Below are 27,085 nucleotides of genomic sequence, written 5' to 3' on the forward strand. Positions count from 1 at the left end.
TTTGAGATGTATGTACCGTATGTTATTGCTGTGGTTTTAGCACTTTTTACATTGCAGACAGTTATCAGTAAATATATGAATTGAATAAAAAGTGTCTAGAGTGGAGATAAATCCATAACACTTAAGATTTTAGAGTTGCTTGATACCATGACCAAAAGCTGTTCTTTGGTTAGATGTCTAGTTTACTGAAAAAAAAATTAGATGTAAGAGTGATGAAATTTGTGCTGTTTAAATCTTTTAAAAGAATCTTTTAAAATCAGCCACTGTGATGTTCTTTGCAGTGCAGTTATTACCTAAATTATATCCTTTCTGGCTCCCAATATATGTGAGGTGTCTTTACTAAACTGCAGGTTTTGTGCCTGCTTTCATTTGTTTGTTTGTTTTTGTGGATTTGTTTTTTTCTTTTTCTTTTCCCAGTACCCAGAATTGAACTCAGCATCTTGTGCTTGCCAGCACTGAGCTAAATCCCTGGTCCTTCGCTTTCATTTATCAATAGATTATTATCATTTTTATTGTTTTATTTATTTATTTATTTTGGTACTGGGGGTTGAACTTTGGATCTTGCTCTTGCGAGGCTGGTGGTGGAACCACTGAGCTAAATCCCCGGCCCTGTAAATAGATTATTTTTTACAGTGTCCAGCATGAATTAGAGCTTTAAGTTAGATGTTTCAAATGAATTTTTGCTCTCATTAATTTCCCATATGCCTTTAATTTTGCCTCTCTCCAGATACTACTTTTTTTATATTGTCTTTTCAAAACTAAGAAATCAGTTTTAAAACCTGTTGATTGCGTTTACAATATGTTGTGTGTCCCCATCTTCCCAAATCAGGGAATGAACTCAGGACTTTGCGCTTGGGAGGCATGAGCAGTGCCACTGAGCTAAATCCCCAGCAGTGTGTTGTGTTTTGTAGATCCAGAAAAATCATAGCAAAGCACAAATGCCCTAAATAACCACAACACCTGTAGATATACCTGTCATCAGGGCAGCTACATTAAGAGTTATTTTTGCTTGATGATTTTAATTATAGCCCTTCGTACCAAGCACGTAAGTAGAGGATCTGTTTCTGAATCTCTTAAGGTTCCTCAGTGGTAGCAGAGATGGAACAGCACGGATTTGGAGGTTTGAACAGTTAGAATGGAGAAGCATTTTATTGGATATGGCTACCAGAATCTCAGGGTAAGTTTAAATTGCTTATTGTAAGTGGTTGCATCATACCCCACCCCCCATTTCCTGCTTACTTCCTTTAGAAGATTTTAACTGTCTTCTATTTAAATAAGTAGCTACCTACCGTTTGTCTGATAAACAAAGCCTATATATCTGGATTAGTGTAGGAAGGGACAACATGCACTTCTGTTTATTGACCTGGTTCTTAGTTTCACATTTAAAGCCTTCTACAGTTGAAAAACAGTTAGAAAATTAAGGCAAGTATGTCAAGTGTGGAAATTTTACTTTTTGCAGATACAAGTTTGAAATTTATAAAACTAGTTTGGAGCTAAGGCTAGAGAATAGTGTGAAGCAGATATACTTTACTGTTAAAATTTTGAAAGTTGGGCTTCAGTGGGGATTTTGCATGCTAAAGTTATAATTTATAAAATGGTGTTGAAGGCGTGTCTATCAGTACCTACCCAATACTACAAATTACCAAAATTGTTTTGAGCATCTTTGAAATACACAGTAGTTCCTTAGGTAAATAGTGCAAATTTAAAGCTCTTTTTTGGTGCGTGTATATTGGGAGTAGTGGTGTTACAAGTAATGCCTATTTTGCAGTCAGACCATGGCTCATTCTTAATTTATTTCATTGTCTTGGAAATGAGTCTTCTTGGCTCTAAGCATTATTGGGAACTTTAAATGATACCCTGAAAGCCTTTGGAACACTGTTCTAGAGTGGACTTGCTACTCTTCTTTGTCTACTGCAAATGCCTTTATTACCTTAATTACATTGTGAGTAGTAGAAATTTAAAGTCATAAGTTTTACTTTACAGTTTTCATAAAGTTACTTTCTTACTCAGTTTGAAAAAAAAGTCCACATACTGTCTTTTGAAGATCATTGTGTGTGGTTTATTTTCAGTAATAGGAATTGACTTACAGTGTCCTCTAGTTGAAAGATTTGTAGTATTCAGAATAAATTTGATGTTAATATTCTTGTAGAATTTCTAAAGAGTGAGAGTAATATGTACTGGAAATTTGATAGCCCTCTTTTTTTTTTTTTTTTTTTTTGGCAGTGGGGATCGAACTTGGGTCCTTGCACTTGTGAGGCAGGCAGTGACACCACTGGGCTAAATCCTTGGCACCCTCATTTATGTATTAAGAAATCTTTGCCATAAGAAGTATCACAGCTGCCGGGTGTGGTGGCGCACACCTGTAATCCCAGCACTTGGGAGGCTGAGGCAGGAGGATCGCTGTGAGTTTGAGACCAGCCTGGGCTACATAGTGAGACCTCTCTCTCAAAAAAAAAAAAAGAAGTGTTACAGCTGATTTTTTTTTTTTTTTTGAGACAGGGTCTCACTATATAGTTGAGACTGACCTGGAACTCACGACGTAGCCCAGGCTGGTTTCTTCCTGCCTCAGCCTCCCAAGTGTTGGGATTACAGGCGTGTGTCACCATGCTTAGCTTGTTACAACTGAATATTCGAAAGCATCTCAGTGAAAGTGAACACTGTCAGTTCATGGTTAGTGTAAATAGTGAAGGGAAATGAGAGTGAAGATAATTAGAAATAATATTTACTCCTGAGAAATTTATTTTATTAGGCAAATTAAGAACATTAGTGTCAAAATGTGTATTGTAGCCAACCCCTGTCCCAAGTCCCCATTCAGGCGCCAGTCGAAACTAACCCACCTGGCTGGCCTTTGCTGTAGGTCTCAGTCCTTCTGCCCCAGGTGTCACCCGTGAGCTTTCCCCACCCACATTCTGCTGGTGGAGCCTTAGACCTGCTGCTTTGTTCTCCCTGACCCAGGCGTGTATGAGAATGAACGACAAAGAGATGGAGTCAGTTTAACATGCCGGCAGCCAGGGGCTTTCCTCTCTCATAGGCAGAGGAGCCCCCAGCGTCTGGCTCGTCTTCACATGGGCACAAGCAGTCAAAGTAACACAGGGTTCAACTGCTCTCCAGTATCATTAGTACACATTCTGCTTAACACCTTAGTCTCAGCTGTCTTCGCTTTTCCCTAGAACCTGAATATGCAGTCATCCCCGAGTGCAGGGGCTTTCCTTTGTACTCACAGAGGAGGCCAGTTAAGCCTCCATTCTCTGCTCTCCCACATTGAAAGAAACTTAGGGGTATAATATGCCTCTTTTTTAAGATCCTTTTTATCATTGCACATCAGAGAGACCAACAGATTTTATCCTGGCAGGATTGTGTGTGTACATAATACAGTCTGATCATTTCACTCCTCCTACCCCCCCTTACATTTTTGGCCTTTTTTGGGTTTCACTATGTATATCTTTTGATCATATCCATAATTCATATTACTTGCCCTTGTAGCCCTGTCCCCCTTAATAGCTTCTTATAAATAATAATAGTTTCTGTTGTATTTTCTTGTTGTCCTTTTTAGATTCCCCACATATGGCACTTGTCTAAGTCTGGTTATTTTGCCCAACATGATCATCTGAGGATTCATTTGTTTTCCTGTAAATGACAAGATTTTGTGCTTTATGATCGAACAATACCTCATTGTGAATATATACTCCCCCACCCCACTTCTTGCGATACTGGGGATTGAACTGAGGACCTTCTCACTGAGCTATATCCACAACCCTTTTTTAAAATTTTGAGACACAGTCTTGCAAAGTCACTAGGTTGTCCATGCTGAGCTTGATCTAGTCAATCCTCCTGCGTCAGCCTCCCAGAGTGCTGGGACTATCGGTGTGTGCCACCATGCAGTCATACCGTATTTTCTTTGTCCATATGTTGTTTTTATATGGTGCTTTGCACCTAAGCTGGTGTCATGGTTGGCTATTGCGAATTGTTCCACAGTCAGCGTGGCCATGCAGGTAACCCTATTCTGTGCTCACTTTAATTCCTTTGAGTATAGCTGGGTCAGATAATGGCTCCGTGTTTTTTGAGGATCCTCTGTACTGATGTCTGTAGCAGTTCTACCAATGCCCATTCCCACTAGTAGCACCAGGCCTCGCCAGAATTTACGAGTTTACTGTTTTTTATATTCCTTTTTTTTTCAGCTTTAATTGAGTTTATTGGTACATTTTAGGGATACAGCACAATTACATTCATTGTTGGGATCTTGTACCTCCACATGACAGGTCTTGATTCTCATTTTTTCCCCTTACCTCTGCCCTCCCTTCACCCCCTTCTCCCCTCCCCATCTCCACTTTATTTGCATCTTTGCATTATCTCACATTTTTTTCTTTTCCCTTTTTACCCTTCCCCTACCCATCCCACCTTCCCTACACCTTTAGCTCCTTTCTTCCCTTTTCTAAATGTCAGTAATCTTATTAGGATCTTATGTATTATTGCAGATTATTCACACCAGGGAAACTATTCGGTATTTACACATGTGTGCCTTATTTATTCACTTAGGAGTATATCTTCAATATGTATCCATTTTCCTATGAATGAATCTATTTTCTCGTTCATTATGGCTGAGTAATATTCCATTTTATAGAAAAACCACATCTTCTTTATCCAGTTTCCAACGGATGGGCAAATGGGCTGTTTCCAAGATTTAGCTATTACAAACTGTGCCGCTACAAACATGGGTGCACATACTTCTCTGTGATATGATTCTTTTAGTTATCTTGGAAAGATACCCAGCAGAGGGATGGCTGGGTCAAATGGAACCTCCAGTCCAAGCTCTTTGAGGTATCTCCATATTGATTTCCATAGTGGTTGCACCAGTCTGCACTCCCACCAACAATGGAGAAGGGTTCCTTTCTCCCCACAACCCCGCCAACATTTGTTATTGTGTGATTTCTTGATAGCAGCCATTCTTTGTGGGGTGAGGTGGAATCTCAGTGTTGTTTTCATCTGCATCTCTCGAATGACCAGTGATGTGGAACATTTTTTCATATATTTTCTTGCTGCTTTCACTTCTTTGTATGAGAAATGTCTGTTCATTTCGGATGCCCATTTTTGGATCGGGTCTTTATATTTGGGGGGACTGATTGTTTTGAGTTCTTTATATATCCTTGATAATAGTCCTTTGTCTGAGGAACAGCTGGTAAAAATTTTTTCCCACATTGTAGATTGTCTCTTAGTTCTGCTGATGGTTTCTTTTGAAGTACAGAAGTTTTTTAGTAAGATGAGATCCCAGTTGTTGATTCTATCTGCTAGTTCCCGTGCTACTGAGGATTTGTTCATAAAGTCTTTTCCTATACCAATGTCTTCCAGAGTTCTGCCTAACTTACCTTCCAGCAAGTTTAATGTTTCTGTTTTAATATTTAGATCTTTAATCCATTTGGATTTTAATTTAGTGCATGGCGAAAGATAAGGGTCTAATTTTAATCTGTGGCAGGTTGAAATCCATTATAGTTCTGGAAACATTAGCCACAGCAATTAGACAAGAGAAAGAAATTAAAGCAATAAAGATAGGAAAGGAAGAAGTTAAACTGTCATTATTTGCTGATGATATGATACTCTACATTGAAGATCCAAACAACTTCTAGACTTAATTGACAGATTCAGTAGAGTATCTGGATACAAGGTGAATACCCCAAAATCAATAGCCTACTTATACACAAATAACAGACTCAGGGAGGGAGAAATAAGGGAAAAAATTCCTTTTACAATAGCATCCAAAAAATGAAGTATCTAGGAATCAATCCAACAAAAGAAGCAAAAGATCTCTACACTGAAACTACAGCACTCTGAAAAAAGAAATTGAAGAGGTTAAAAAAAATGGAAAGATATCTGCTGCTCCTGGGTAGGAAGAATCAACATAGTGAAAATGGCCATACTACCAAAACTGCTATATACATTCAGTGCAATGCCAATTGAAATTCCAACACTATATTTCACAGAACTAGAAAAAAGAATCCAAAAATTCATTTGGAACCGTAAGAGACCTAGAATAGCAAAAGCCATTTTAGGCAACAGACACATGGCACCAGGTGTAACAATTCCCAATTTGAAACTATACAACAAAGCCACTGTGATAAAAACAGCATGGTGCTGGCAAAGAAACAGGCCTGAGGATCAGTGGAACAGACTGGAAGACAAAAACAAACCCAGATGAGGTACTCAGCTACCTCATCTTTGACAAAGGAGCTGACCATCCTCAGTGGAGGAAAGATAGCCTCTTTAATAAATGGTGTTGTTTTTTATATTCTTAATGACAGCTGTTCTGATTGGGGTGTGATGGAATCTCTGTGTAGTTGTTTGCATTTTCATAATGGCTAAAGATGTTAAACATTTTTTCATATGCTTATGGCCCTTTCTTTCTTGGTTTGAGAAGGTCTGTTCGTTTGCCCATTTATCGATTGGGCTAGTTGTTGTTTTGGATTAAGTTTTTGAGTTTTGTGTATTCTAGATATTAACCCTCTGTTAGAAGCACAGCCGATAGACTTTCTTTCATTGTATCGGCTCTTTACTCTGTTAAAAGATTTTTTCTTTGCTGCCCAGAAACCTTTTAATTTGATGTCACATTTGTTGATTCTTTCTATTATTTCCTGTGCTGTTGAACTTCTTTTCAGGAAGTCTTTGCCTGGGTCTGTGGCTTCAAGTGTCTCCCTTATGCCCACCCCCCCATACTGGGAATCAAGCTCAGGACTTTGTGCTTGCCAGGCAGGTGTGGCACCACTGAGTTGCATCCCTAGCCCTCCCTTATGTTTTAAATTTCACAGTTTTAGTTCTTTATACCTGTGTCTTTGATGCATTTTGAATTGAATTTTGTGCATGGTGAGAGGTGGAATATAGCTTCAGTCTTCTGGAAGTGGGTATCTAGTCCTCCTGGCAGTAGACTGTCTTTTCTCTAGTGTATATTTTTGGCTCCTTCTTCCAGAATCAGATGGCTAATGAAGTTATGTGCTTTTGTTTTTGTATTCTTTATTCTATTCCATTGATGTACGTAAATATTTTTGTCCTAGTACCATACTGTTTTTGTTACTGTGGCTTTATAATTTGATAATGTGTAGTGTGGTGCCTCCAGCTTTGGTCTTTTTGCTTAGGATTGCTTTGGCTATTCTAAGACTTTCATACTTCTGTATGAATTTTAAGATAGTTTTTTCTAGTTATGTGTAGAATATCATTCGTAGTTTTTTTTTTTTTTGAGTTTATTGGTACATTCTAGGTATACAGTACAGTTACATTAATTATTGGGATCTTGTACCTTTACATGATAGGTCTTGGTTCTCATTTTTCCCCTTATTGTCATTTGTAGTTTGATGAAGATTGAATTGAATCTGTAGATCACTTTTGATAGTATGGCCATTTTAATTCTTCCAGTCCACATACATGAGAGGTCTTTCTATCTTCTAATGTCTTCCTTCAGTGTTGAGAAATTTTCATTATAGAAATCTTTTCATCTCCTTGGTTAGATTAATCCCTGGATATTTTAGTTGTTTGGAGCTATTGTGGTGGGGATTGTTTTCATTATTTTTTGCTCCATTATCAGTGTATAGAAAATCTGTGTGTGTCGGTGTCATTTCTGTGTGCTTGTGTGTGTGTCCGTGTGTATCCCTTGTACCGGGATTGAACTCAGGACCTTGTGCTTGTAAGGCAGGCAGGCTGCCACTCAGCTATGTCTCCGGCCCTGCTGTTGGTGTTTTAATGTTAATTTTATATCTTGCTGCTTTGTTGAATTCATTGTTTGGCTCTGAAAGATTTTTTTTTTTTTTTTTGGTGGAGTCTTTAGAGTTTTCTAAGTATCTGGCTATATCACCTGCAAACCAGGGTAATTTGACGTATTGTACTTTTTTATTCTGTTTATATTTGGCCTAATTGTTCTGACTAAAATTTTAGGAACTCTATTGAATAGGAGCAGTAAGAGTAGAGAGCCTTGCCTTGTTCCTGAAAAATTTGAAAATGAGACTAAAAACTGCTTAGTTTTCTCGCCTCCATGTCCACTTACGGAATGAATGACTATGGTTCCTTCTGTGATGGAAGCAAACTCTTCTCATTGAAAGTGCTACTGCTTTCAAATACTAGAACATCAGTCTTCTGTAATAACTGATGGGTGTGCCTGTTTCGCTGGTCTGGTTTTGGCTAATCAGCCTAATGAAATTCAGGTAATATAGCCATTGTTAGTGAGTTATTAATTAATAAAGGCTTTCAAAGACTAAGGGCATTGTCTTTATTTTACCTCTTACATTGTTCTTTTCCCTGACCAGTCTAAACAGACTTATTCTCTGTTCTGTGTTCCATTGTGTTTACATAGATACCTAGTATTTGGTGTTTATTGCATATTCTGGTAGCTGTTTTGTTAATTAAAATAATAATTAAATATTAGATGCTTATAATTTCTTAGACGATCTTCTTCTTCTTCTTCTTCTTTTTTTTTTTTTTTTTTTTTTAGGTCTCACTATGTAGTTGAGACTGACCTGGAACTCACTATGTAGCCCAGGTTGGTCTCAAACTCACAGTGATCCTCCTGCCTCGGCCTCCCGAGTGCTGGGATTACAGGTGTGCACCACCATGTTCGGCTAGAGATCTTCTTTATTTCAGAACTAATTAGACCTTTCTTCTCCCTCACACTATTGATTGCTGACCGTGGTTGTTTGCAGAGAAGGTATAAGTTGCAAAACATTGCAGTGCATATCTGTGACAGCTTTTGCCAAGGGTCTCCTAGGGACAAGGAAATATAAAGAAGACAGTATAATTTGATTTGTAGTAGTTCAGTTGGGTATGTGTCAGGTAATTATTTTGACACTAGGGATGTGAAAATTATTTTTCTTCCAGTCTTCCTAAAATTTTTTCCTCTTCTTTTTTTTTTCTGGTGAAACCGTTCAGATTTAGTATTAGCAATTGGTTTGGAATCCAGAGATAAGAATAATAAAAAAGTGGGGGGAACCTTACATTCCTCATTTAGTGGCCAAGCTACTGTCCTGTGACTGGGTGGTTAGTTGAATTGGTTGCTAAATGAGGAGTTGTATGTAGTATGTAATTACAACATGCAGAAAGAGGAATGATCAAAGAAAAGTCCAACTTGATGACTTTTTGTACCGGGGCTTGAACTCAGGATCTTGCACTTGTGAGACAGGTGCAGTGCCACTGAGCTAAATCCCTGGCCCATGACTTTGATCTTATTTGCATAACTCTGATAGGCAGTACTGTAGTGAATAACTGAACATAAAACTATAGTACTGTGCTTACTGTACAGTACAGTATGTGAAAACTATAGTACTGTATAACCAAGTTATACTATACCAAAAAAGTTAAGGCTCTGTAAACAGGATGTAGAGAAGTATACAAATGAAAGATTGGTCATAAATTTGAGCAGTTATTAAACAGGTAGGTTGTTAAATGAGGAACATCTGTACTTTCAGAAGTAGACCTGCTATCCTAAAACATGCCTGTAGCTCTAAACTGCTTCTAAGTTGTCTACTCCCTAGCTGGCTTTGCCTTGATCTCTTTCTGAGTAATCTGTTCTGAGCCCTGTATAAATGAAAGGGCTAATAAAAATAGGCACATGAGTTAGATTTTAGTTACTGTTGTATTAGTACACTTACTAATACATTATATACATTGTATTCCCTACCATCCAAATAATACCATGTGTGCTTTTTTGTTAGAGATTTGTTTTCTGAAGAGGAAAGATTTATGAAACCCAAAGTAACAATGATAGCTTGGAATCAGAATGATAGCATTGTTGTCACAGCTGTGAACGATCATGTCTTGAAAGTGTGGAATTCTTACACTGGACAGCTGCTTCATAATTTACTGGTAAGTATTTTTTACACAGTGTGACAGATCGGAAGTTTTGAACTCTTTTATTTTATTTTATTTTTGGTACTGGGGATTGAACTCGGGTCCTTGCGCTTGCAAGGCAGGCCACCGAAGCACTGAGCTAAATCCCCGGCCCTTGAACTCTTTATTTTTGAAACGACGTATAAAATTAATATGCTTTATTTAAATTATCAAATGACTGGAAAATTTTATACATAACAATATTTGAATTGCTGTCATTCATATTTTAAACCCTTAATTTGACATGAACAATTTTAAAAATATGATCAATTTAAAACTTGTAAATCCTCATTAATGTTATGACTTTTTGAATAAAGGGACACGCTGATGAAGTATTTGTTTTGGAGACACATCCTTTTGATTCCAGAATTATGTTATCTGCAGGACATGATGGCAGCATATTTATATGGGATATTACAAAAGGCACCAAGTTGAAACACTATTTTAATACGGTAAGTGAGGAGAATCTATGTATGCTTGCATTTGCTTAGAGTAATTTAATTTAGATTTATTAGGGTTAGTCAGAATTTGGTTTGTATGTTTTGGCAGTTTTCTAGAAATCAGGATTCGTAAAGCTTAATGAATATCTGACTTATATAGCTATATATGCATAAAATTTTCTGTATAATTTTATACAAGGGAAAGATTTTTCAGAAATTATCTATGTAGCTTGATTTCAGTATGAGAATTATGCCTGTTTAAATTCACAAATTATGATAATTATACAAACAACTTTTTCACTGATTGAATTTATTAAAATACTTGATAATACACAGAACTATTACCAAAGCTAATATTTGGTAACAGAATATTATTCAGCATATATCTGTAGATGGTATGTAGGGATCAAGTTTCATTCATCTTTATTTTGTTTTGTTTTTTTGAGACAGGGTCTCACCATATAGTTGAGACTGACCTGGAACTCACTATGTATCCCAGGCTGGTCTCGAACTCACAGCCATCCTCCTGCCTCAGCCTCTGAAGTGTTGGGGATTACAGGCTTGCGCTACCACGCCCTGCCCATCTTTTTTTCTTTTTTGGTACCGGGGATCAAACTCAGGGCCTTGCGTTTGTGAGGCAGGCAGTGTGGAACCACTGAGCTAAATCCCTGGTCCTATCTTTTTTCTTTATTACATATAATTGTATTCTTGAACTAAATTAGAATCTCATTGTACTTTTTCAGAATTTCTCTTACATAACCATCAATACAGTTAGCAATCAGCAAATTTAACATTGATAAAATTGTATTATTTAATCCAGGTGTATATTTACATTTTGCCAGTAGGTCCAATATTGCCTTGTATAGCTGTATTTTGTTCTTTGGGCTAGAATCCAACATATTCTTTGTATTAAGCGACTTTATCTTTCTAGTTTTCTTTCTTTTTTTTTTTTTGGTACTGGGGATCAAACTCAGGGCCTTATGCTTGTGAGGCAGGCAGAGGCACCAATGAACTAATTCTCCAGACCCCTCTGTCTAGTTTTCTTTAATCTTCATTTGCCCTTTAGTCTTCCTTTTCTTCCTTGCTCTTTCACTCACTTTTTCTTTTTTTGTACCAGGGATCAAACTTGGGACCTTGCACTTGCCAGGCAGGCTGCAGAATCACTGAACCAAATTCCTGGTTCTTTTTCTTTTTCCAGTACTGGAAAGTGAATCCAGGGACACTCTCCCACTGAGCCTTTTTGTTTGTTTGTTTTGGTACTGGGGATTGAATTTGGGTCCTTGCGCTTGTGAGGCAGGTGGCGGAACCACTGAGCTAAATCCCTGGCCCATATTTAACCTTTTTTTAACTTTTTTATTTCATTTCGTTTTATTTTGGTTTTTTTGAGACAGGGTCTTGGTATGTAGTTCAAGCTGGCTTTGAACTGACTGTATAGTCCAGGGTGACCTTGAAATCACTGGATCCTCCTGCGTTGGCCTCCAGAGTGTTGGGATTATAGGTGTGCACCACCATGCCTGGCCAGCCTTTCTAAGTTTTTTTCTGCTACTGGGGATCGAACTCAGGGCCTTGTGCTTACAAGGCAGGTGTGGTGCTACATCCTCAGCAGCCGTTCTGATTTTTTATGTTGAGACAGTCTTACTAAATTGTCCAGGTTGAACCTTGCAGTCTTTCCTGCTTCATCTTCCTGAGTAACTGGGATTACAGGTGTGTGCCACAGTACCTGGCTGTTCTTTGACTTTTTTTGTTTGTTTGTTCTGTTTTGTTTTTGAGACAAGGTCTCACTGTGTAGTTGAGACTGACCTGGATGGAACTCACTATGTAGCACAGGCTGGTCTCGAACTCACAGCGATCCTCCTGCCTCAGCCTCCCAAGTGCTGGGATTACAGGTGTGCGCCACCACGCCCTGCTGGTGTGTGTGTGTGTGTGTGTGTGTGTGTGTGTGTGTGTGTGTGTGTGTTGTCATTGTTCAGGCTGGTCTTTTAACTCCTGGGCTCAAGCATTCCTCATGTCTCAGTCTCCCAGGTAGTTGGTACCATAGGTGCTCACTGCTCTACCTGGATAGAAAGTCTCCCTCAGCTTTGTCTGTGTCTTCATGATTAGATTCTGTTACCGTCAGAGGTGTGTCTGAGGTGTGTATAATGAAGCCAGACGTTACTTGTCTATATTGAGTTCAGTTTGAAAGTGTAATTACTTTTGGATGCAGAAGAGTGGGAGCTATAGATGAGTAGCTCTTGGATGTGATTGAAGGTCATCCTGTGTCAAATGACAGATATGTATTTAGACAGATCTGCAAGTTTTATCTTTATGTATTCAGATTTTTAGAAGAACTAGGCTTTCTTGGACAGTTTTTCTATTGTGTTCAAATTATAGAGTGCATCCATCTCAGTCATCCTTCTGAACTCAACAAGACTAGTCCAGCTTGGATTTAGCTTATCAAAGCAAAAAGTTACATTAAGCCAGGCTTTAAACAGCATGATTGGAATAACTCCTGAGCCATACCATAGTAATTGGTGCTTTATGCTGAGCGCTCCTTTCTTTTTCTCCCAAGAGACCCTTCATTCTCTAGTGCTGGAGAAATCATACAGAAGTGTCAGTACCATCAGAACAGTCATAAAAACACAGTAAGCCTCAGTGTGACATTGAGTTGTTCTGCACACACACTTGCAGGTGGCATTTTGGCAAGAATTGTCAAACATCCAGTTCTGACTCACTCTGGTTTGCCCACTCAGAAGACTTCCCTCTCAGTCAGTACCTTTAGAAAAGCTTTGGTGCCTTTGGCCCCCATGTATGATGGGAGGAGTAGCCGTTAGCTTCTTTGCCTTGCCAGCCTCTGGCTCTTGCTGATCTTGCCCACCTGCTTGTTTCACTGTGGTTGGAGCCCAGCCTGGCAGCTGAGTGCTGAGAGGCAGGTGCTGTGGTGAGGTGGCTCTCGGAGAGGGGGTAGGTGGCTGGATCTGTGTTCCCATGTTGTAGCCATCAGTTGCAGAAAAATACATATTTAGGTATAGGATGCCTTAGTCAGCAGTTCCCTGAACAACAGCCATGACTATTTTTTCTGTTTGCTAACTGATGCCTGCTTGTGTATCGTAGAGTGTAGTAGGGAAGTACCACTGTTTTTCTTTTTTCTTTTTTTTTTTTTTTGGGTACCAGGGATTGAACTCAGGACCTTTGCTTGTGAGGAAGTACCACTCTTAATGCAGTGATTTACTTGTGCTTTTTCTGCAGTTAGTGTGTAGGTAATTCATTTTTCCAACACTGATTATTCTTCAAGTTTACTTATTGGAAAATTATAGGTACAGACAACTAATATTCATACCTCCATGCTGTAGCGTTAACCAACAACTAAGTCACCTATAAATTGCATAGTGTACTGTACAGCTAAAAAGGAAGAATTAGAGTTTGGCCGGGTGTGGTGGCGCACCTGTCATTCCAGCACTTGGGAGGCTGGGGCAGGAGGATTGCTGCGAGTTCGAGGCCAGCCTGGGCTACACAGCAAGACTCTGTCTCAGAAGAGTGTCCGTTAATGATCACATGCTCTGGGAGCACCCGTCCTGTAGACAGTGGTGGATTAAAGTTGGGCAGCTGCTGCATTCACGTGTGTCCTGAGGGCTCTGAGTATTGTCCAGTTGTGCGTGGTCGTGTTGTTTAGTAGTGACTCCTTACCTTTCAGAAAAACTTATATTTTAGTGTATAAATATCAAACATTGTTAATCTTTTTTTTTTTTTTTTTTTTGGTCCCGGGGATTCAGCTCGGGTCCTTGCACTTGCAAGGCAGGCCACCAAACCACTGAGCTAAATCCCCGGCCCCAAACATTGTTAATCTTAAATCATGTACCCAGTAGGTTCTTAGCCTTTTGTTTTACAGGAAAACTAAAGTTCATGGTTGGCATTGCTTGTTGTTCACTTGTGAAAAGTAAAGAAAGTCTTCAGTGTGGATTGGGCTGAGTATTCACTTGATCATTTTGAGAACTATTTAAGTATCTCTCAAGGTTTTTTTTTTTTTTTTTAATTATGTTAGTGTTATCTAAAATGAATCTGATAGTATTGATATTTTTGCTTAATACAAAATGGTTAAGGGCTGGGGATGTAGCTCAGTGGCACCATTGCCTGCCTGGCAAGTGCAAGGTCATGAATTGAAATTCTTAGTACCAAGAAGAAAATGGTTAAAAATGTTCCCCCCTCTTCTCTCTCTTGTTGGTATCAGGGATCAAACTTGGGGCTTTGCACTTGCTGGGCAGGGGCGGTGCCACTAAACTACATTTCTGGCCCTAAAAAAATGTTTGTGTAGAGTGCTGGGGCTGTAGTTCAGTTCAGTGGTATAGTGCTCCTCCAGCATTGGATGTGCAAGGCTGGGATTTGATCCCGAGCTCTGTGTGTGGGGGAAATTCACAAGGGAGTATTTTGTATCAGGTTATCTACATTTAAAAACTTTATATAGCCAGAGCACTTGCGTAGAATCGGTTCTGACTTTGTTCCCTTGGGTTTTCCAGATTGAAGGGCAAGGACATGGAGCTGTATTTGACTGCAAGTTCTCACAGGATGGACAACATTTTGCATGCACAGATTCTCACGGGCATCTTCTTATATTTGGTTTCGGATGCAGCAAACCATATGAAAAGGTTATTTTTTTAATGCTTTCTTGTAGTATGTAGAGTGAATAGTTGTAAAAAATGGCTTGGAAATAGTTAAGTTGAATTGATTTGATTTCCTTGTGTTTTTAGTTTTACCTAACATTTAATATTTGTTTTGGTTGGGCCAAGGATCCTGAGTTCGATCCTGGTGTCGGGGGTTAGTATTTGTTTTCCTTAATGTATACAAACCTCAAAATGTCATTGTGTGAACTTTACTCTTCTAGATTCCTGATCAGATGTTCTTCCATACGGACTACCGACCACTGATTAGAGATTCTAATAATTATGTCTTGGATGAGCAGACTCAGCAGGCCCCTCATCTTATGCCTCCACCATTTTTGGTGGATGTTGATGGAAATCCTCACCCAACTAAGTACCAGAGATTGGTACCTGGCCGGGAAAACTCTGCAGATGAGCATTTGGTTCCACAGCTCGGCTATGTGGCCACAAGTGAGTGCAAAGTCTTATTTTTTTTTTAATTTCTTTTTTTGCTTTAAGCTTTTTATTTTGAATATCTAAAGAATAATACAAAGAACTCTTTAGTACTTCTTTTTTTTTTTTTTCCTTTGGGACAAGGGGTAGCCCAGTCAGCCTCCTGAGTGCTAGGATGTGCCACCACACCTGGCCTCAGGTTTAAACATTTATATTTTGTAACGTTTGTTTTATTTTCTGTATATATTATTTTGAACTATTTGAAACTGAAGTTTTGGATATCTGAGGCCCACTTAACCCTATGTACTTTAATACACACATTTTCTAAGAATTATACTCTTACATAACCATAGATAATTATCAAAATTAGGATGTTTAACATTTATGTAATAATGCTGTGGTCAAATTTATAGTCTGTAATTAAAACTTGGCAATTGTAATAACGTTGCAGCTATTTTGTTCTTTATTGTTTGCAGTTTGGGGACTGCACATGAAATTTAGCTGTTATATTTCCTTAATCACCGAGACAGGGTTTCCCTTTATAGTGCAGACTTTAACTCACTATAGTCCAGGCTGGCCTTGAACTTGCTGCCATCTTCCTGCCTCAGCCTCCCAAGTGCTGAGATTACAGGTGTGCGTCACTGCAAGCGGCAGCTTCCTTCAGTTTGAGCAAGGGTCTAGCTTTTTTCTTTTTTTCTCTCTCATTGAGTTCATCGGTACATTTTAGGTATATAGTACAGTTACACTCATCATTGGGATCTTGTACCTTTACATGATATGTCTTGATTCTCATTTTTCCCCTTGTCCCTGCCCTCGCTTCAAGGGTTTAGCTTTTGACTTTGATGCCATTGGTGTAGTGGAAGAGTGTGGGCCAGACTGTACCTGTAGACGATCTCAGGATGTGTAGACTATATCAAGGACTTTGTAGACTGGGCTTGCCTGTTTGTTTCAATTAAGTGTGCTTTTGACACAATGCATCATAAATGAAGTGGTGGTCTTTGTGGACCATCATGTGTCAGCATGCTTATGATTTGGGTTTGTCCAGGAAGTGGGAATGTCTTTAGCACTTGGCGAATGCGGCATTTGCCATTTCTGTACTAAGTTTGAGCGAAGAAGTATGGATGCTGGCTCTGTTAGCGAGGCATCCAGGGATAGAGTGAGTGAGGCCTGGTGGAGAGTGGGGCGGGATTGCCTCTGTCCACCTGCATTGCTGAGGACGCGTTCGGGTGGGGGCTGTGCTTGGCATATGTTGAAGGCCTAAGATACCTCACCTTACCCACTTCCCTTTGGATAGGAGAGAGGACATTCCACCTCACTGGATTTCTTCACATCAGAATTCACCTGAAGTTTCAGGGTTCAAGGCGGAGACTGGTCACCAAGGGCACTGGTGTGTGTGGACACCTGGAAGTGCTGTGTAGAGAGCTGGCTTCATGCTTCCACTTCTAGGGGTTCTAGGCCCTGGTGAGGTTTTTGTGGCACTTAGTATTTTTGTTTGTTTTTTTGAGACAGGGTCTCACTATGTAGTTGAGACTGACCTGAGTATATAGTCCAGGCTGGCCTCGATTTTATGGTGATCCTCCTCCCTCAGCCTTCTGAGTGCTGGGATTACAGGTGTGAGCCACCACGCCCAGCCAAAATGTTCTGAATCCTTTTTTTTTTTTTTTTTTTTTCCCTAAAAGGATTTAGCAATCTCTGTTTGTTTGTTGTTTTGGTACCAGGGATCGAATTTGGGACATTGTGCCTGCAAGGCAGGGATGGCACCACTGAGCTAAATCTCTGGCCAGGCACTTAGTATTTTAAAGGAAGGGTTTTGTTTGTTTTGAAATTTTTCTTAGTTAATTGTTTAGTTTTTGAAAAGGGAACTCTGGCAGATGCTCCAACCCTGAGCTACAGCCCCAGCCCTGTTAATGTATTTTAAATTGTGGTCTTGTGAAGTTTTGGTTTCTTTTTCCCACTCATCTATGTCATGATTGCCTATTCAATGAATTGAATTGTAGGTGACGGAGAGGTAATTGAACAAGTCATAAGCCTCCAAACCAGTGATAACGGGGAGGGAAGCCCGGAGCCCAGCATCCTGGATGGAATGATAAGGCAGCTGCAGCAGCAGCAGGATCAGAGGATGGGGGCGGATCAGGAGCCTGTGCCGGGTGGACTTCTGAGTGGGGAAGAAACGCCTCGGAGAGGTAATAACCCCGTGGGAGGTAGGAAAGGTGCTGCATTGAAATCAAAGCATAAGTGAAGTTATTAGCAGGTATGTGGGGTGTGAAAAACTTGAAGCAATATATTTTTGCAGTTGAAGTGGTATTCCAAGGTAGGTTTGTTACTTGGTAAGGTATTGTACCAAATGGGCATTTGATTTTCAAGGAAGATCAAACCTTTTTGGTTTTATTTTAAAATAAGAGTATTTACACAATTGTGTTAAATGGGGGACATATAACAAAGTAGTTTTTTGTTTGTTTATTTTCTGGAAATAGAAATCAGAACTTTGTACATGCCAAGGTAAGTACTCTACCGCAGAGCTACATCTCTAACCCTTTTTTATATTTGGAGACAGGGTCTTGTTAAGTTGTCTAGTGTGGCCTTAAACTTGAAATCTTCTTGCTTCAGCCTTCTGAATAGCTGGGATTATAGGCATGTGCCTGGTAAACAGTGTCTTTTAAAGGAAAACTATACATGTGGCTTTTCCTTGCTTTAACATTTCTTTCTATTTTTTGGTACCAGGGATGGAACTTGGGACCTTGTGCTTGCGAGTCAGGTGGCAGCACCACTGAGCTAAATCCCCGGCTAACATTTCTAATTCTTGTGAAGTTAAATTGAGCAGAGACTTAATTTTTCTTACCGAATCAGCATTTGAGAGTTAGTTGAAAACAACTTGTGACACTTTTTACTTTAATGTGTCATTGTGCATCTTGAAAGAACAATTCTTGTTCTCTTATGTAACTATAGCACAATGACCACACTCGACAGATTTTGCTTGTACAATACTGCTCTTTTGTTTGTAGTTCTCATTTCACCACCCCACCCCCATGTTGTCCTTCATCATGGATTTTTAAAAAAAATTCAGGATTAGTCAATTCTTGCTTATTGTATTTAGTGTGACTTTTTATAATTTGAAAGAGTTTCCTCATAGCACAGACACTTTGAAAGGGTTCACTGTTGGCTCCACAGGCTTTCTCTCAGTGTGGATTGGTCTGACCATTTCCTCTGGACTAGATTCAGGTCACACATTGTAGGCGAGTGACCTGGAGTGGGGCCTGGTCCTCCATGTGTTAGAGGGGAGATTCAGGATGCCCTTGCATTCTCTTGTGCCGTGCTCTTGTCCTCTGACAGTGTGTTCCAGGAGTTACTGCATGTCATCTCACATGGCTTTCTCCAGACTTTTAAAGTAGCTTATGGATGTATAATTTGTTTCTTATATTTTGCTATTGTAAGAAATGTTGTGATTAATAAACCTACTGCATGTTTTCAGATTGTTGCAGAATAACAATATGACATGGTCACTTAAATTATTTATTTATTTGTTTGTTTGTTTATTGAAACAAGGTCTTGCTCTGTCGTTCATTGTGGGTTGGAACTCACCTATGTAGCCCGGGCTGGCCTTGAACTTGGGGCAGTCCTCCTTCCTCAGCCTTGCAAGTGCTTGGATTACAGGCATGTGTGACTGTGCCTGGCTGGCAGTTAAATTTAGTTTTACTTGCTTTTCCATTCAAAAAGCATTTCTTCAAACATTCAGTATGTTTTATTTTTTGTTCTTTGTGAGTGCTGGGTATTGAACCCAGGGCCTTCTTCATATTCGAGTAGGTTCTCTACCACTGAGCTTCATCTGCAGCTCAGAATGTTTCACTGTGAATTCCTGTTGGGAGGTACAGTGCAGTGCTGTGGAGCACGGACCTGTCCACATGTGCTGAGGAGAGAAGAATGTGGGCGTTGTACTCAGTCCTATGGCTGGGAGATCCGGTGTAGCTCGATTGGACTTGAGGCTCCCCTAGAGGACGGGACTGCCTCTGCCTGCGTGGTGCTGCACCGTAGCAGAATCCTTTCACCTTATGTTCTAAGCACAGGAGGCAGTGCCTGGGGGACTCTGCCCTTGAGCCTGGTCTCCAGTCTTCATGGCTGCTTCCACTTCCCTCCGGGTAGTCGCCTGGCCTGCTTGCACCACCCTGGCGGCCGCCTCTCAGCTCAGAGCTTTGCTGTCACCTGACAGCTTTGCTGTCACCTGTGTTGCCTGTTCACCCCCCTCGCCCTGCTCTGTTCCAGGGCTGCCCCTCCATTTGTGTGAAGTCGTATAAGCCATGTTGGGAGTTGCTGTGTGGCTCAGTTTGGCTCTTGAGGGTCAGTTTATGTTTTTATAACTTAGCGTAAAGCCACCTCCATTTGAGGCATCTATGTTTAATGCAAATTTTCCGGAAACACTTCTATCAGCACAGACCAAAAAAACATTTTTGGGAATGCAAAATATTATTCATTATACAATTTCAGAAAGTCTAAATTGAAATGGAGTGGGCTGTTTTTTTTTTGAGAGAAGCTAGCCTAGAGCTCGAGGTAATCCTCCTCTCAGCCTTCCTAGTATGGTGATTGCAGATTTACACCACCACACCCACCTTAAAATCGAGTTCTAATATTTAAATGTTCAATATTTTACTTTTCTTGATAACATCTTGTAGCTTTTTTCAGTAGGTCTATTTGTTTTTTGGTATGTAGGAGGAATGTTTTCTTGTTAAATGTGTATTAATTGTAAAATAGTTTGGAATTATTTCTTGATCATTGTTTCTTAGGCTTTAGAAGAGTAAGTTTAGACATCCAGTCCCCTCCAAACATTGGTTTGCGTCGTAGTGGACAAGTTGAAGGTGTCCGCCAGATGCACCAAAATGCTCCTCGAAGTCAGATTGCGACAGAACGGGACCTGCAGGCTTGGAAACGAAGAGTGGTTGTACCAGAGGTACCACTAGGAATATTTAGGTTTGTTTCAGGATATTTATATTATTTCTGTGAAAATATATTCATGTGGTTGCTTACACGCCTTTTACAGTGGACCGTTATGATCTCAATTTGTTCCCGAGGACTGGCTATAACTTAGCTTGGTCAGTGAAGGCTCAGGCTCCTCTGCACAGCCTTCCAGGTCTCTCTCCTGCACGCAGCAGATCTCAGAGTTCTCAGGGAGACGCTGGCCTGGGACTTCTCAGTGAGCCCCACACAGTACAGTATGCTGTCCTGTTCCTTCCAGAGCTCTAAGGGTTAGATCTGTGTCTGAGATCATCTGGAAGCACAAGCATTGGGCATTTGGGTTGTAAGTCAAGACTTTGTTCATAAGTGAAAACTAAATTTCTGGTCCTAACCCAGGTTGTTCATACATCGGGCCAGTTGAAACTCGAGGGTCCACTGTCTTCCATTAGTTGTGTAAGTTATCATATAAATACATTTGAAGCAGTGGGTGGTTTGAAGCAGCAGTTTGGTTTTGTTTTTTGGTACCAGGGATTGAACTCAGGTCCTTGCACTTATGAGGCAGGCAGTGGAACCACTGAGCTAAATCCCTAGCCCTCAAAATTATTCTTTAACCTTTTATTGTCATAAATTATTTCATAGCCAGTTTTATTTCATCTGTACTTGTTTTTCTTCTTTTAGTGTTTGTATTTTTTATAAATGTTTTGCTATGCTGAGTATTGATCCAGAGCTCTCTAACCCCAAGCTATATTCCAGCTCTTTTTAATTTTGTTTTGAGATAGGATCTTGAAAAGTTGCCTAGGTTGTCTTCCAACTCAAGATCCCCGTCTCAGTCTCCCAAGTAGCTGGTGTGCTTCACCACTCAGCTTTCCTTCAGGATTATCTGCAAAGAGATTCCAGATATAATATCATTTTGTCTCTTAAGTGCTTCATTGCATATTTCTGAAACATAAAGAATTGTCTTAAAGTATAACCATTGCCATAACTTAAAACTCCTTGGTATAAATACCTATGTAGTGTTTAAATTTCTTTCATTGAGCTTATTTCTGATTGTTTTTATTGATACCTCTATGGTTAAGAGGAGCCTGTTTGAGACTCCTCAGTCCTTTTGAAATGACTTTTGTGGTCTTTCATGGCATCCTTGCTGATGGCCGTGAAGAAGGGGTTACAGTTCATCTTGTACATTTTTTTATTTAGACCTAGAATCAGTCTTTTGTTTTAAACAGCCTTTTTTTTTTTTTTTTTTTTTTTTTTTTTGTGAGAGAAGATATTTCATAATTATAATCTGGGCAGTAGAGGTCTTGCTGCTAACTTGTGATGTTGAATTTTTGAGTTATTGAAAGGGAGGCAGTAAATACTTTTTCTTTGAGACAGGGTCTTGCTGTGTTCCAGGCTGGCTTCAGCCTTCCAAATGTGGAGGTTATAGGCATGTACCACCATGCCCAGCTTGCAAATATGTTTTTATAGTGCTAAAGAAATTCTGTCATGTTTGTTGTGCTCTGATAGCTAGTATCTTTTTTCTTTTGGTGCCGGGGATCGAACTCGGGTGCCCTTGGGTGTGCGAGGCAGGCAGTGGAACCACTGAGCCAAACCCCTGGCCCTGATACCTAGTATCTTGGAGAAAATTTTGAAAAATATTTCCTTCATGTGTTTAGCCAGAAGTGTTTGATGCGTAGCATCAGATGGTACTTAGGTGCTTCACAGTGAATTTGAGAAGGTTTTATAGGCACACAATAAAACAGTAAAAAGCAGAATCTTAAATTTTGATGAAAAATACTAAAAATCACTATAATGTACATAGTATGCCATAATTAAGCCTAATATAGTTTTCTGAATTTCATGGCCATTAGACCCAAAAGAATCATTTTAGAATGCTTTTTTTTGACAAAACCCAGAGAAAGTAAATGGGCATCAGGAAGAAACCAGAAGATGTTCCACAAATCCACAAGCATTTATTCTCTTACCTAAAAGAGGATTGGAAAGAGAGAGTTTGAGGCTGGAGTTAGGGCTCTTCAGTTAGCCAGAGCATCAGGCTTCTGTGTTTCTAGTGCTTGGCTTCTAGTTCTTAAGTTCATCTCAAGCCCGGTAAAGCTGATGAAACTGCCTGTCGCATCCTGGTGTCTCATGTAGACTGAGATTAGGCCAGAAGGAGGAAGATGAATAGATGAAGAGAAGGCAGAAAAGGCATTTCTAGTTAGGAAACTTCCTTTGGGCAGCCATATGGTATATTTACTCATAACTTGTACTAAGATATTGTCATTTGGCCATATAAATGAGGCCAGGTAATAACAGTCTCTATTCAAGGCATCAAAGAACTTTGATAAAAATTGTGTTGTTTTTTTTTTGGTACCGGGGATGGAGCTTGGGACCTTGTGCTTGTGAGGCAGGCGGTGGCGCCATGAGCTAAATCCCTGGCCCTCTGATAAAAATTGAGATTCTGTTTCTGAGGATGAAGAGGAAAATGGATTTGGCTGTCTGCCAGAATAAATTTCCACAAAGGAGAGCATAGCTCTTTCTAGCATTGTTTTCCAAAATAAAGCTTACACTGGAATTTTTTGAAGGGTATAGTACTGGGTATGGAACCTAGGGCCTTGTGCATACTAAGTACTCTACCACTGAGCTATATCTCTGGCCCTCACATTGGATTTTCTGTCCATTTTTTGCCCCGGTACTGGGGATCGAACTCAGGACCTGGCACTTGCAAGGCAGGCCTGGCACCACTGAGCTACATCCCCAGCCCTCACATTAGATTTTATGAAGACGATAGTATGTGAGATAGTAGTGATATCCTTGACAGCAATCTGTGTAGTGAAAGTAATGGTGAGTGATGGTGAATTTTAGATAACTTTTTATTAGAGTTTCATTAGTTATGGGTGAAGAGAATTAAAAGTTTATTTTCTGGATATGCTATATGTGCATTGTAAAAAATTGTAGATAATAGATGAAAGTGTGAAGATAAACAGACCCTACTGTACAGGGCTCTGAGTACATAATGTTGGTTCCAGTAGCAGTAATTCTCTTTGGACCTAGGATTTGGGCGGGTTGTTTTGTGTTGACTGAATACTGGTAGAAATGCTACTCATTCTGAGAGGAGGAACATACGACATATGATTTCTGTGTTCCTTTATAATACCACTTTTCCTGTGTGACCATGTCTTTAGAAGTGGAATTGCATGGGCTGGGGATTTAGCCCAGTGGTTCGGTGGCCTGCCTTGCAAGTGCAAGGACCTGAGTTTGATCCCTGGCACCCCCCCAAAAAAAAGAAGTGGAATCGCACACAGTTCAAGGTTGATCCTCACAAGTCCTCCAGTGTTCCTGTGCCACACTGATCGAGATGGATTGTGTTCAGTGTTTTGTTGTCAGGACAAAGGGAAGCACGTGGATACGGGCAGGAGTGTCATTTGGTTGCAAGGGGAAAACCTCCTTAACACACATAAGAGAGGTCAAAGCAACAAGTCGATGGAGGGTTGGGTCTGATTTAGAAATCCCCTGTGAGCTGAAGAACGTGAGTGTGCACTGCAGCTGCACCTTGAGAATAAATGGTCTCCCTACAGACCAGCATTCGTCCTCCTGGCATTTGCCCTTTTGGTATACAGGCCATGGCCAAACTTCTTTAGAAGGATTTTCACAACACGGAGCCCGTGTTTTCAGTAATGTTAAAATTGGAGAAAAGGAGTGGCCCTTCAGTGTGTTTTTACAGATACATTGTACCTTTTCAGGATGGTCGTAGCAAAAAATTACCTTTCCGTTTTATCGTGTGAATGAAGTACACTTGATTAGAAACACTAGTAGCATTGCTATTCTTGTTTTCTTTAAATTCTAAAACATGAAATTTGAATAAATTTGAAGAGGAGAACTCTAATTTTTTCTTAGAGAAAGGAATAACAATCTTGGAAAATTGTGGGGACATTTTGAGTGATACTGGAGCTCCCTTTTGAATTGGTCCTAGGAGGGCCTAATCAGAATACAAATGAATTTTTGTATTAAGTATGAAAAATGGCATCTCCTAGCTGTCTCTCAGACTTTATATTCATATTACATTTAATGAATTAGTTAAAAATCATAAACTTAAGAGTTTTAGAATCATAATGACTGAGTTTTGCTCTTTATATCAGTTTGGTAACTCATAACTGAATGTTTAATTTGTAGGAGATTAGAAGACTTTCGAATAGAAAAAGGTGAAGAGGAAAGAAATCTTTATATAATAGGAAGAAAAAGAAAGACTCTTCAGCTCTCACAAAAGGTAACTTGAATTCTTTTTCTTTGGATTGAACTAATTGCAAATTAAATTGAAATGAAGAGTTTTCTTTTTGATTTATGAAAACGTTAGTAACCTTCTGCTGAAGTACAGTGTTTCTTGTTACAGGTGTTCTTGTTGGGTTTTAAATAGTAAGACTTAACCATCTTATCACTGTTTGAAGAGCATTTTGAAAACGTAAGGAAAGTTGCCTGGTCCCTCACAATGTTACAGGGTTCCGGGAGTGGTTTTCTCCTAAGCGCTCAGGGTAAGAATGGTAGAGCTCCCAGCACACCAGGAGCACTTTGCATCCATTCTTTCTCTGCCTGCCCAGATGGCCAGTTAGCTCTGTCTGTTGCTGAAGTTTACCTAAATCATGCATTTAAAAACAGTCTTGGATGTTAAATTGGTTTGTGATTCTCCAGAGCTCTGCTGTACTGGCTAAAATCTTACTTGTTATTATTTAATGTATTTGGATTTCCTTGTGTACCATGTGAATACCAGGAAGATGGGATTCATTAAGATGCTCAGAGTATGCAGGATCAAAGTTTTTAAAAAGTTGCAGTGGAAAATGGTGGGGTGTTTTCTTTATCTTGCGATAAAGCATTGGCTTCCATGCAGCCTTGTGTAAACTTGATTTTCTGTGCTTTTGCATAGGAGAGTTAAGTATAATGTATTTCTTATTATTTAATTTTAAAGTAATTCTTCAGGCTGGGTGTGGAAGCACACACCTGAAATCCTAGCCCCGGGGTAGCCGAGGCAAGAGGATCACTGTGAGTTTGAGGCCATCCTGGGCTACACGGTAACTTCAAGGGCAGCCCAAACTACATAGCAAAAATTGTGTCTCAGCACCCCCATCTCTCTGGGCATTATCATGTGCTGAAAAGAAAAAAATGCTTACTGTATGCATGAATACCCAGTGGCTGTAGTAGGGGCACTGCTGTATATCAAACACATCTTGGAAGTCTTATAAGTATACTGAAATCATTTTTATGGAATCAGTTTTTTTAAGTATTTCACTTTTGTTGGAAAAGTAAGTTTTGCATGATTTTTAAATATTTGACTGCAGTGTTCTTATGTATTTCTAAATTTTTAATTTTCATATGTGGTTTGATAAACTATAATTTAGTCAAATTAATTTGTTCAGCAAATGAGTATAACTTCAACTATGTTTTGTTTTGGTACTGGCGATTGAACTCATTACCTTGTGCTTGTGAGGCAGGCAGCAGCAGCACCACTGAGCTAAATCCCCAGCCCCTGCTTTTTTTTTTTTTTTGAGGCAGCTTGTTGTGTAGTCCAGGCTGGCTTCAACCTCTTGGCAATCTTCCTGCCTCAGCCTCTCTAGTGCTGAGACTACAGGTGTGCACTACCACACCCAGCTAACTTTAACATTTTCAAATTTAACTTTTAAGAAAACTAAGCATTTTTAGCTGGTGTGGTGGCACATGCCTATGTCCTCAGCACTCCAAGAGGCTGAGGCAGGAGGTTCATAACTTCAGGTTTAGTATGAGCAACTTAGCAAAATCCTGTCTCAAAGAAAAAATTACAAAGGGTAGGGAATGTGGTTCAGTGTGAAGGCCCTGGGTTCAGGCCATGGTTAGTGCCTCACCCTTTGCCTTTATATTTCAGTCATTTTAAACTGCATTGAGGATGAGTGCTTTCACCTTAATTTTTAAGTAGAGGCCTTTTTTTTCCCCCTCTAGGAAACTTTTATTTTGCTCTTTATATATATTTGGGCTTCTATGTAAGAGAAACCATGTGATATTTAAAGTGGTTTCTCATTTACTTCATTTAGCATTATGGTCTCCAGGTGCATCCTTTTTTCTACAAATGATTTGAGTTTATCCTTCTTTATCCCAGAGTAGTACTCTGTTGTGTATTGATCCCACATTTTCTTTATCCATTCATGCGTTGATAGGCAATAGGCTGCTTCCAAGACTTAGCAGCTGTTGTGAATTGTTAAGCACAGATCTTTAAAGCACTGATATAGGTACTATAAATGAACACAGGTCAGAGAAATTGAAGTTCCATGGGGAGACAGGAAAGGTCTACATAGTTTCCTGTAGTGTGTTGGAAAGATCAGGAAATACGGTATGAATAAAATCATAAAATATGTAATCTTTTTTGTCTGGCTGTGATCATCAAGCCTCTTGAAGGTAGTGTATGTTGTTCGAGATGCTGTAGTTTGTTTTCCTTGTTGTATAGTAAATGCATAGCTGTTTGATTAGCCATTTCTTGAAGGATTTCTGGCTGCTTTTCACATCTGACTGTTGAGAATAACACTGCTTTCATTGTTTTTGTGTGTGTCTCTTAGTATCCGTGTGTGTAAGTATTTGGGGAACGTGCCTTGAAATGAAGTTGTTGGGCCATGATATTTAGCCATAATAGTCGATACCCACACTGCTGCTGCTTACATGTGATAAAAGTTTGCACATTTTTCTATTGCTGCTTATTCTGTAAGTTTCTACTTTATATGGCTTGAAACTACCTTATTTGGTGCACATGCATTTAGGACTTTTGACTTTTTTTTTTTTTTTTTGTACCGG

General features: G+C 39.6%; 1 protein-coding gene across 1 annotated transcript in view; it reads left to right on the plus strand.

Moving 5' to 3' along the window:
• Brwd1 (bromodomain and WD repeat domain containing 1) overlaps positions 1-27,085 on the plus strand; it is a 111,797-nt gene that overhangs the window by 22,051 nt on the left and 62,661 nt on the right. Inside the window, exons 9-16 of the mRNA XM_010636538.2 lie at positions 1,079-1,177; positions 9,684-9,834; positions 10,176-10,310; positions 14,789-14,917; positions 15,154-15,379; positions 17,359-17,544; positions 20,137-20,320; positions 24,452-24,545. Coding sequence (XP_010634840.1) covers positions 1,079-1,177; positions 9,684-9,834; positions 10,176-10,310; positions 14,789-14,917; positions 15,154-15,379; positions 17,359-17,544; positions 20,137-20,320; positions 24,452-24,545 — 1,204 coding nt within the window. The remainder of the gene's footprint in view (positions 1-1,078; positions 1,178-9,683; positions 9,835-10,175; positions 10,311-14,788; positions 14,918-15,153; positions 15,380-17,358; positions 17,545-20,136; positions 20,321-24,451; positions 24,546-27,085) is intronic.

Source organism: Fukomys damarensis, unplaced genomic scaffold (assembly GCF_012274545.1).
Source record: "Fukomys damarensis isolate Sample0158 unplaced genomic scaffold, DMR_v1.0_HiC HiC_scaffold_24, whole genome shotgun sequence".
In the NCBI taxonomy this organism is placed as follows: Eukaryota; Metazoa; Chordata; class Mammalia; order Rodentia; family Bathyergidae; genus Fukomys; species Fukomys damarensis.